Source organism: Esox lucius, chromosome 7, assembly GCF_011004845.1.
Source record: "Esox lucius isolate fEsoLuc1 chromosome 7, fEsoLuc1.pri, whole genome shotgun sequence".
Lineage (NCBI taxonomy): Eukaryota > Metazoa > Chordata > Actinopteri > Esociformes > Esocidae > Esox > Esox lucius.
Window position 1 is genome coordinate 11406090 of NC_047575.1, and position 12075 is coordinate 11418164.

Genomic DNA, 12075 nt, shown 5'->3' on the forward strand with positions numbered 1-12075 from the left:
CACCTCAAAATAACACAACACACAGCCATTAATGTCTAAACCGCTGACAAAAAGTGAGTACACCCCAAAGTGAAAATGTCCAAATTGGGCCCTAAGTGTCAATATTTTGTGTGGTCACCATTATTTTCCACCATTTTCCACCAGAGCTTCACAGGTTGCCACTGGAGTCCTCTTCCACTCCTCCATGATGACATCACGGAGCTGGTGGATGTTAGAGACCTTGCACTCCTCCACCTTCCCCACAGATGCTCACTAAGGTTTAGGTCAGGAGACATGCTTGGCCAGTCCATCACCCTCAGCTACTTTAGCAAGGCAGTGGTCATCTTGGAGGTGTGTTTGGGGTCGTTATCATGTTGGAATACTGCCCTGCGGCCCAGTCTCCAAAGGGAGGGGGTTATACTCTTCTTCAGTATGTCACAGTACATGTTGGCATTCAGGGTTCCCTCAATGAACTGTAGCTCCCCAGTGCCGGCAGCACTCATGCAGCCCCAGACCATGACACTCCCACCACCATGCTTGACTGTAGGTAAGACACACTTGTCTTTGTACTCCTCACCCTGTTGCCGTCACACGCTTGACACCATCTGAACCAAATACGTTTATCTTGGTCTCATCAGATCACAGGACATGGTTCCAGTAATCCATGTCCTTAGTCTGCTGGTCTTCAGCAAACTGTTTACAGGCTTTCTTGTGCATCATCTATAGAAGAGGCTTCCTTCTGGGAAACCCCCCCCCCCCACCCCTTCAACCTCTGCAGCAATGCTGGCAGCACTCATACGTCTATTTCCCAAAGACAACCTCTGGATATAACGCTGAGTATGTGCACTCAACTTCTTTGGTCGACCATGGCGAGGCCTGTTCTGAGTGGAACCTGTCCTGTTAAACCGCTGTATGGTCACCATGCTTCAGCTCAGTTTCAGGGTCTTGGCAATCTTCTTATAGCCTAGGCCATCTTTATGTAGAGCAACAATTCTTTTTTTCAGATCCTCGGAGAGTTCTTTGCTATGAGGTGTCGTGTTGAACTTCCAGTGACCAGTATGAGGGAATGTGAGAGCGATGACACCAAATCTAACACACCTGCTTCCCATTCCCACCTGAGACCTTGTAACACTAATGAGTCACATGACACCGGGGAGGGAAAATGGCTAATAGGGCTCAAATTGGACATTTTCACTTGTACTCACTTTTGTTGCCAGCAGTTTAGACATTGGCTGTGTGTTGAGTTATTTTTAAGGGGGCAAGGGATTTACACTGTTATACAAGCTGTATCCTCACTACTTTACATTTCTTCAGTGTTGTTACATGAAATGATATAATCAAATATTTACATAAATGTGAGGGGTGTACTCACTTTTGTGAGATAATGTATATACATATTTGTTCCAAAATATAAGCCTGATTTGCTTCATTGAAATGTATGAATAAAAACAGTATAGTCTCAAAATATGATGAAACAATAATTCAATGTCTACATTTAGTAGTTGGTGTCTATGAATCTGAGAGTGGGTACATTTTCTATTTCTCTAACTCCATCTCTCAGCTTTTTATGAATGCAGGGCTGGGGAACTCCTTTTTCACTTTTCCTGCTAAAGATTAGCACAATGTGGATCTCTGCCTTTCATTATTTCAGTGATATATCGTTTGTTGTTCTGGAGGCCGACATACAATATGAGGAAAAAAAATGCTTCTCTTGTTATTCTTCCATCTTATAAGGCAGGTGAGTATAAAACAAACGAAAAAAGCGAACCACTGAAAAATCAGGGACAAAGTGGTAAAAACCCAATCACATAAATAGTAGATAAAAAAATGAATACATACTTTCCCCTTCACAGACCATGTGAAAGACAGTTACATAATCAATATCTCATTCGATTTGTAAACAGGGTATAAACGAAAGACAGTGTGACATTTTCAAAGTACGTTGTCACATGGTTTTTACTCATGACTACAGTTACATTCTTATCAATGTGTTATGGACAAACATCACACCAGTAATATATAATTATCAGAACATATCAAATATTTACCTGTAACTAACATGATACAAATATGTTGTGATTTTTGTGAAGTGTTCAATAGTGTGCCACAGATAAGAATGTTGTGTTTCTGACTCCAAGCCTTTGTAGGAATGTCAAGTTGGAAGTGTATGTCTGAGGACATATCTGTGAAGGTGGATGCGTGAAGTTGGATGCATGGCAGTCAGAGGGGACATATCTGTGAAGGTGGATGCGTGAAGTTGGATGCATGGCAGTCAGAGGGGACATATCTTTGAAGGTGGGGGCATGGTAATCAAAGGGGAAATATCCGTGAAGTTGGATACATGGCAGTCAGAGGGGACATATCTGTGAAGGTGGGGGCATGGCAGTCAGAGGGGACATATCTGTGAAGGTGGGGGCATGGCAGTCAGACTGGACACTTTGAGGTAACAGGGGTTTAAGGATCACAATAAGATTTAGTTGACCATTCCAGATTCAGTCTCTACACACTACTTCCACTGTAAATAGATTTTTAGAAATAGCAGACCCATCCGTCAAACAGGGCAACAACAGAGCAACAACTGTTGTCTTAAAAGGTGTTTGATGAATCAGCAGTCAAGTGTAAGTTCATAGCAAAATGTTCACCCCTGCAATGGTAACACAGATGGAGTTTGTGTGAAACCCAAGTCTATTATTAAGTGCACAAAATACTCCAGTTATATAAGGAACGGCAGTTGCAAGTTGCTAGGGAATTTTGTGCACAGCAAGCAGTGTATATTCTAGCCACAGATCTGGTTGTCCCTTTAAATATTAGGTGTAGGAGTGTGTGTTATACAAAGTATGTCACGTCCTCATGCACAACAAATTAAATGTCGCTTGGGGTAGATAATTTGTTGTTTCTCGATGTTGGTGGCTGTGTTTTAGGTAGTGAGAGATATGCCCGTGTTCTGGAGTTGAAGGCAGTTAGTTCCTACCTGTGCCAGCTTCATCATCATGTGCGCAAAGACATGGAGGAATCCCACCACCGCATCCCACAGCCTGCTGTGTGCCAGGGACTGCTGGTTGCCTGTACACGGACCCTGGGGGGGGGCGAAACCAGGAACCGTTACACACTCCGTACCCAATAACACCCAGCCGTCGACGGGCGGTACGAAGAGAAGATACACTCACCTGGATGTACTCCGTCAGACTGTTGAAGATCTGTTTAGCCACGGTCATGGCCTTGGAGAAGTTCTTCTTTCCTGGCTCATCGATGATCTCTTTCCCAGAGTAGTACCAATAGAAATCACTGATCGACTCCTTTAGAGGCGGGGAGAGAGAGGGATGCAGAACGAGAGAGAGAGAAAAGTAGAGAGAAAGAGAGAAGACAGACAGAAACAGGGGAGAGACAGGGTGAGAGAGGGGAACGTGTGCGTAGAGACAGGGTGAGAGAGGGGAACGTGTGCGTAGAGACAGGGTGAGAGAGGGGAACGTGTGCGTAGAGACAGGGTGAGAGAGGGGAACGTGTGCGTAGAGACAGGGTGAGAGAGGGGAACGTGTGCGTAGAGACAGGGTGAGAGAGGGGAACGTGTGCGTAGAGACAGGGTGAGAGAGGGGAACGTGTGCGTAGAGACAGGGTGAGAGAGGGGAACGTGTGCGTAGAGACAGGGTGAGAGAGGGGAACGTGTGCGTAGAGACAGGGTGAGAGAGGGGAACGTGTGCGTAGAGACAGGGTGAGAGAGGGGAACGTGTGCGTAGAGACAGGGTGAGAGAGGGGAACGTGTGCGTAGAGACAGGGTGAGAGAGGGGAACGTGTGCGTAGAGACAGGGTGAGAGAGGGGAACGTGTGCGTAGAGACAGGGTGAGAGAGGGGAACGTGTGCGTAGAGACAGGGTGAGAGAGGGGAACGTGTGCGTAGAGACAGGGTGAGAGAGGGGAACGTGTGCGTAGAGACAGGGTGAGAGAGGGGAACGTGTGCGTAGAGACAGGGTGAGAGAGGGGAACGTGTGCGTAGAGACAGGGTGAGAGGGGAACGTGTGCGTAGAGACAGGGTGAGAGGGGAACGTGTGCATAGAGACAGGACATGTCTTAATCAGGTTGGGTGGTGTCAGGTCCCCAATACCTGCAGACGAAGCAGGTAATCCACAGTGCAGATGATGATGTTGATAGTGGTGGTGCTTCCTGTCTGCGTCCGTAAGTAGTTCTGAAAATCTGAACCAAAAACAATGTCCACTCAAAAAAAGAAAATGTGCATTATTCTAGTTGTGGTTAATTTCATATTGCTGTGCTCAGAACACTATGATTCATTTATATGGCTGTGCTCTCTCAGAACACTTATTAATTTCATATTGCTGTGCTCTCTCAGAACACTATGATTAATTTCATATTGCTGTGCTCTCTCAGTACACTATGATTCATTTCATATTGCTGTGCTCTCTCAGTACACTATGATTCATTTCATATTGCTGTGCACTCTCAGAACACTATGATTCATTTCATATTGCTGTGCTCTCTCAGAACACTATGATTAATTTCATATTGCTGTGCTCTCTCAGTACACTATGATTCATTTCATATTGCTGTGCTCTCTCAGAACACTATGATTCATTTCATATTGCTGTGCTCTCTCAGAACACTATGATTCATTTCATATTGCTGTGCTCTCTCAGTACACTATGATTCATTTCATATTGCTGTGCTCTCTCAGAACACTTTGATTCATTTCATATTGCTGTGCTCTCTCAGAACACTATGATTCATTTCATATGGCTGTGCTCTCTCAGAACACTGCTCCACTAAAATACAATGGTGCTCGTCTACAGAGAGGCAAGGGAACCTGGTCTTCTCTACCTTCAGGTGGTGCTCTAACCCTACATCCCAACCCAGGCTCTTCATTCTGCCGCTTTAGATCTGTGGGCCTTCCCAATTCCACACCGTTGCCTTTGTGAACTAATACTTGTCATGTTTATTACTGGCATCTTCCTTCTAGCTCCGACTTCACTGACAGCCAGTTCATTGAGTCTGATGTAAAAGGACTACTGCTGAGCTGCAGGTTTTCCCTGCATATCTTCTTAAAATGGATGGACTAACTGGATAAGAGTGTCGGCTGAATGTTAACATGTCACGTGGGACTGTTCCTCACCGTTGTTGTGTCCCTCACAGAGCAGCTGCAACATGCGGAACAGATCGCACGTGAACTCATCATCCGCCATGACTTTCTCACCTGGAGGGGGAGGGACATATTGGAACAGACCATCAAGGAAGAGCTGGCAGCGATGGATGTCTTTTAGAGCACGGGGTTCAGTCAGGCTGCGGTGCAAGCTGGAGGCCGACCAGCGGATTGGAGCCATTCATCCGAGTGTTAGACCGTGTGAGCCCGGGCCAGCTGCACACAAGCTGAGCCTGATGTTCATCACATCTTCATAATCATATTAGTACGAGCTGCAGTCACCTCCTTACAGAGCGCCAGTCATCCCGGGAGCCGTGGCAACACAGATGAACAATGGGTCCAGCTAATACTGAGCTGTGGGACTATAAACTAGAGAACGTCAAACACTTGCTGAGTCATGGCCAACGGATTGGCATGTACTTTCAAAACACATTCGCAGCAACATGTAGTGATGAGAACGTTGCCACTTTTAAACACGCAACCCCAAATAAAACATTGTTTCTCATAATGTACATAAACACATAAAAAACAGTTGTCCATCAACACCTAAAACAATATATGTCACTTAACTTCGCAGACAGACAACAAGGGGAAGTCGACTGCGTCCATTCTTCAGTCAACGCATGCAGAACGAGCCATGCAGCGCAGACCTACTGTACTCCTATAACCCCCCAGAACCCTGGTCAACAGGGCGAGAGGTGATCTGTCCCAACAAAGTCCCTGATGTGTCCGAACAAAGATGGCTAATGTTGGTGTCATTGTGGGTGGGGGGGGGGCATTAACTGTGTCCTTTTTTGGGGGGTTCACAGTGGTGTGGGCTCAGAGAAATGATCAATGACAATAGTGAGAGGTTTGGAGTCTCAGTAGATCTGTGGTAAACACTCAAGGGGAAAAACATGTTTCAGTCACTGTCTGTTGCTAGGCCACATTACTCTCGGAGAACTGAAGAGGTTTTTCCATACCTGATAAACAATGGTATCATTTGACACGACTGAAAGGTTATTTCCTAAAAACTCCCTGAGTGGAATATTGAATACAGGTGGATGCATGGCATTAGAGAATGAAAAAGAGCAGAAGGAGGTGAAGAGACGGGGAGAGAACATAGACGAGAGGGTGTCATACCCCGTTCTGACTTCATGTCTGAGGACCAGGACAGAAGGACATGGGAAGTGGGGATCAAGGAGGGAGGGAGGCAACGGTGACATGGTGAGGGGGGAGAGAGGGGAAGTGAGTTGACAGGCAACAGAAGAAACCTTCGGAGTTGGGAGGGGGAGTTAACAACATTCAACTGTAAATCATTCCAACCAAAAAACATTTTACATTGACCATAAACGTACAAAATATTCTACAAATAAACACTGAGGGTTACCACTGACAGCACAAAATTAGCCAGACCAATAACTGGCCTAAACAGACTCTCAGTTAAAATCCCAGTCTGACATGATGATCGTGTAGTATGGGGAAAGGTTCAAATGTTACGGAATGGACAGGTAGGATCATTAGTGCAATGAGAACCTATGACCTATGTAATAATGTGATATCTAATAATCTGACTCATAAATGATCATGATATGCTGGAAGTTCTTAAAAAAGGTAGCTAATCTTTCGTCACAAGCCAAACATTTAAAAGATAATGTGTTTCACGGCCTATGTCATCCTCAATGCTCATTATCAGTCAAGTAAAGAAAACAAGGGATGGTGAAGCAACCCGGAACCCGGATGATCAGTCTGGTCACTTCGATTTACATATGTGTGCCTATATCAATTATCATAAGCACCCCATAAGGTGTAGGTCGTTTAACACGAACCATACAGTAAAATGGCGTGTGTTCCTGGGGCTAACCAGACTGCTTCGAAAACCCACGACTCAGGGATGCCAAGTCCGGTCGCTCAGACTTACTTTGGTGTGTGTAATTAAACGCGGCGTCTTCACAAAGCTTCCAAAACACATCTTTCATTACAATAGTGCTGACCAAGTGACACAGATCAACACATTTATTCATTGAGTTTATGGATGAAACTAGAACTGAACATTTAGCGGTTGAGGAACGAAGTGGAGGACCTCTCCCTGGCCACCCAGAGGCCTTGATGGTGCACACTGTGTTTCTGTGATTGCCTGGGCATGACGTGAACCCAGTGGGGACACAGGTGGTGAACCAGTGTCCCATATGATTAAAACTTGAAAAACGTACTTGTTCCCTCCTCTGACACCATGCCCAGTCCCTCTGCCTTATTCTGTCTCTCAAATGCATTCAGGTCCAGGACACTGCCAAAAGAATTAAAAGCAAATTACTAAACATACATAGTCACTTGAAACGTAAAAAATAGTGGCTCCATTTTCTACCCTGCTCAAAAACATTAAGGGAACAGTTTATCATCACAGTATAACAAGTCAATTAAACGTGAAAGATATCAAAGATACGGCACATCCATACGTGACATCGCGAGAAGGTTTGCTGTGTCTCCCAGTACAGTCTCTAGAGCTTGGAGGAGATACCAGGAGACGGGCATCAACCCAGCAGCAGGACCAGTCTCTGCTTCTTTGTGCGAGGAGGAACACTGCCAGAGCCCTACAAAATGACCTCCAGCGAGCTACTGGTGTGTATGTTTCTGATCAAACTGTGAGAAACAGACTCCATGAGGGTGGCATGAGGGCCCAACATCCTCTACTGGGACCTGTGCCCAGCACCGTGCAGCTCGATTGGTATTCGACCAGAGAACACCAGAATAGGGAGGTCTGCCATTGTCGCCCCGTTCTCTTCACAAATGAGAGCAGGTTCACACTGAGACAGACGTGCAAGAGTCTGGAGACCCCGTGGTGAACGTTATGCTGCCTGCAACATCATCCAGCATGACTGGTTAGGCGGTGGGTCAGTGATGGTCTGGGGAGGCATATACTGGGAGGGTCGCACAGACATCCATGTGCTAGCCAACAGGACACTGACTGCTGTTAGGTACCAGGATTAAATCCTCCGACCCATTGTTAGACCTTACGCTGGTGCAGTGGGACCTGGGTCCCTCCTGGTGCAGGAAAATGCCTGGCCTCATGGCCAAAGTGTGTAGGCCGTTCCTGGATGACAAAGGCATTGATGCCATTGACTGGCCCTCTTGTTCCCCAGACCTGGATCCAATTGAGAACCTCTTGGAACTGCCTGTGACAATTGTTTACTTATATTTTTGGTGTGAGATTGAATACCTCAATCAGTTGGTGATTTGGGTTTCGACTGACCGTTACATCATTTTGTTCTTAAGTAATTACACAATGTACGGTAAAGATTTTGATCTTTAATATATTTTTGTTCATCGAGACCCGATGTGTGATTGAAGTGTTCCCTTCATTTTTTTGAGCAGTGTATTAAAAATGTCAGTTCTACTTAAAATTTGGAGACCAACCTGCATGTCTGCATCAAGGCCTGAACACTCAGAAAGAATCCCACGTCCTTTTTGTCCTTCAGATATTCCAGCATTTTCTACAAAATAAATAGCGGACCAGTCAACAGCAGCTAGAACCCGGGATCAGACAGACAGAACCCAAGGCGATTACCTGTTGAACCTCCATGTTCCCACCGTTCAGGATGGAGATGCCCAGTTTGAGAGTGGAGGACACCATGCAGCCAGTCTCACCTGGGGGGGGAAAGGATCTTTACAGTTCTAGGAGACGGCTGGGGGGGGGGGGGGTCTTCGCGACGTGTCAGCCATGACAGGTTTCCATCATGCTAAGCGATAGAGAGACTATTTGTCGGTTTAGCCCGGGTCAGAAACATGCCCGGATTGACCCGCCGTACAGACCCGGGAAAGTACCTTTGCAGGCGCTGATCATCTGAAGCACCATCTCAGCCGCTCCACGGTTGTGGAGACGGGACTGCTGGTACAATAGTCTCTGCTTCTCCATCTCTTTTTCCTACAATGGACAGCGATGCTGTGATTATGTTCTTAATGGCCACACAACCCCCCCCACAATCACTCAGCATTCACACATCTGTCCCCCTAGCATCCACAGTATTACAGACACTAATCAGATGGTTCCTAAATGAACAACTTTACGGGATATGCTACATAAACTGTCAAACGTAAAATAACTTCAGTCTCTACTCTTTATCTCCAATATCTTTCTTTCACCTTTCATTGTAGGACAACTAACTCAAATTCTAAGTAGCATGCTTATTGTGCTTTTATAAATTTGTTGTTCCACATATTTCATTACCTGTCCATTTCTCTCAACCATTCTCTCTCCCCAGTTAGTCATGGAATCATTACACTACTACGTAACATTTGCTGATTGGAGCAAACGCTAGACTACAGCAAACAGCCCTGATGGCCTTGCATGCTGCAGTGCATGACATTGCAAAGGACCATACAGGAGCTACGGAATAACCAGTGTTTCCCTTGTTGTCACAAATCAGATATTGAACTTTACACCGCCCTGGAGAGCTTCTGCTGCAAGGGATGTTATGTTATCCAAACATATACCAGAATATAAACTGTAAGCTTGTCATGTTTTTACAACCGCGTTGTAATGCGTTTAGGTATAAGCGGAATGAAAACCAGATTTCAAAATGTCAGCGACACGTTCCGTAAAAGAACATTTAAACCAAAGTAATACAAACATGTTTCACCAGTCATCGGCCCCCACCCTCCTAACCCCGCCCACAGCCCCACCCGTCCACCCGCATATGCCTGGCCATGGACTAACCCGGTAGGTGTGTTGCAGATGTACTGGGCTTCACTTACGGGGAGTTTCCAGTCCGACCGAAACCAAAGGAAAGTTTAGGTAAGCCTCAGGTCTAATGTTCAGTGTGTGTTCAGTGAATGTGTTGTTGCTGGAACTATGCATTCTGGCAGTCAGTCTATGTGTCTGGGAGAGGTGATTGGCTTTCACTGTAGTCTATCTGTCAGTCCGCTAAGTGAGTATGAAAAGGAAGAACATTGATTAGTAACATTCGGTTAATGGAGATGGAACGTTTTATGTCTGAGTAAATGGGAGAGCTTGAGGAGAACATGGAAGTGCAAGAAGGAGGGAGGGGTTAAGAGGTCAGTGAAAAGGTCAGTTGTTGGTTACTGTGTTACAAACAGTAAGGGTTAATTAGAGAGTCCAACCTGAAAGATCATGCGGTACACAATGTGTTTGAGTTTGCTGTGATAGGCTGGACAAGGGACAGTGTGGAACATACATAAATGCAGCTAACAACATGGCCGATGGCCTCCTCCTCCATCTTGAAGGACCCATCATTTTACAGAGGGCAGGGGAACGCCAATTCATCCAAATTTGGGAAATCTCCCAATATATTTTCAATCTATGGAAAATGTTACATTTATTACTGGCCAAAAAAGAATGGAGGGATCATTTTATGGAGACAACACTGATTTGACCCTTGAAACACATTCTGCCTGCCAAACAGGAGGACTAATCAGTGGAACAGTGTGCTTATCAGGTCAATGTTTGGTCCATGTGTGGTATTCAGAATGTGTTTTTGTCTGATCACTTTGTGAGTCCAGCAACGTCTACGGAATGTTAACCGAGATGTTCCAGGCAAGGCAGAGCACATTCCAGAAAACCAAACACACGCAGGGACAGAAAGGGACAGATTTCCAGATGAGCACATTCATATAAAGAGGGAGGGAGACGACGCAGACAGGAGAGACTAAACAGGGACGACAGACGGATGACAGAGGAGATGACAGTGTTCGGGCGGATGATGTTCAGTGGATGACGTGGTCACTCGATGCGTCGAGAGCTACCGCTCCAGTGTCTCCCTGGTCCCCTGCCCCTGGCCGCCCCATACCAGTTCCGTCTGTCGCACCTCAAACGGCATCTCATCCTCAGGCCCTTCCTCCACATCCTCTCCCCCTTCGCCCTCCTCACCAATGTGGCAGCTCTGCGGAGACACGAGGGAAGACCGTCAACGACAGAGAAGTGCGGAAACGACGACGCATCCTGAAACGGAGGGATCAACTCACCTTTGCCATAATATCAGCGTAAGCCATATATAGATGATCTGTATCAAGTTTACTGTAACGGAACGAAACCAGAACATTAGGAAGCAAGTCACATGTGGACGGGGGTACGATTCAGCCAAACGCTAACCGACGAGAATACTTGAGTGACAGGTGAGAGCCCCACCTCTTTTCTGTGAGAGCGGTACGACTGAAATGCAGAATGAGCTGGTGAAGAGGGTCAGGCTTGGATTCCGACTCCTCCTCCTCCTCCCCCTCCTGCTCCATGGCTTTCTGTTAGGAAGAGAGACGCGGGAGTGAAACGGCGCCCAAGGCCGGTTGGCCGCGGTGTCATCGAATGGCGAGTGAAACGCGCGGTGGGCAGAGCTTACGGACAAGTCGTCTATCATTCTGTCTTCAAAGGAGTAGCCCTCTGTGTGGATCCAGTTGCGTTTGTATCCTTCAAGGAACATGTTGGAAGCTCTATGTCTGGGAGTTAGACAGAAACACAAGTATCCATTTCAGTGACAATATTAAGCATGTTGGAAACTCTATGTCCGTGCTTCAGACAGACATTTTTCTGACCATATTTCACTTTTGATTGTGTTACTTCAATACAAGACTGTAACAGTGTCTCTCACCTGGGCAAGTTGTAAAGCGGAGTCATCCTAAAGCAGGCTACCACAGCCTTACGCCTCTGCTTGGAGAGCAGTTTGTGCCACACCATCTTTTTGGATTTGAAGGGATGCTCCGTCTGAGGACAAAGTGAGAGAATGATAACATCGTTGTGTCGTGTGCGTGAGGGGATGTCATAGGACGGGAGACGTGGCACTGACACAGGTCATGTTACCCACCACTTCGATATGGTAGAGAACAGCAGACACCTCCTGCACCCTCTTCACCACTTTCTCTGGAGCATCAGCGTCCTCAGCCTTCCCCGCCATCTCCTTGTAAAGGGACATCTGCCAGCGCATGGACGGGTTCTCCACCTAAACACAACGCACACACACGCACGCA

General features: G+C 46.3%; 1 protein-coding gene across 5 annotated transcripts in view; it reads right to left on the reverse strand.

The window, feature by feature from the left end:
- ryr1a (ryanodine receptor 1a (skeletal)) overlaps positions 1–12075 on the reverse strand; it is a 59000-nt gene that overhangs the window by 11140 nt on the left and 35785 nt on the right. For 2 of the 5 annotated variants that reach the window (XM_020048078.3, XM_020048077.3), the window contains 14 exons: positions 11913–12047; positions 11700–11812; positions 11451–11547; positions 11246–11352; positions 11083–11134; positions 10926–11000; positions 8926–9025; positions 8669–8748; positions 8518–8594; positions 7317–7390; positions 5098–5178; positions 4078–4166; positions 3147–3275; positions 2951–3055 (listed from right to left, as the gene is read on the reverse strand). In XM_020048078.3, coding sequence (XP_019903637.3) covers positions 2951–3055; positions 3147–3275; positions 4078–4166; positions 5098–5178; positions 7317–7390; positions 8518–8594; positions 8669–8748; positions 8926–9025; positions 10926–11000; positions 11083–11134; positions 11246–11352; positions 11451–11547; positions 11700–11812; positions 11913–12047 — 1314 coding nt within the window. Of the gene's footprint in view, positions 1–1818; positions 1825–2950; positions 3056–3146; positions 3276–4077; positions 4167–5097; positions 5179–6246; positions 6265–7316; positions 7391–8517; positions 8595–8668; positions 8749–8925; positions 9026–10907; positions 11001–11082; positions 11135–11245; positions 11353–11450; positions 11548–11699; positions 11813–11912; positions 12048–12075 lie in introns of all 5 variants that reach the window. The other 3 variants (XM_020048076.3, XM_020048075.3, XM_013134340.4) reach the window with 3 other exon arrangements.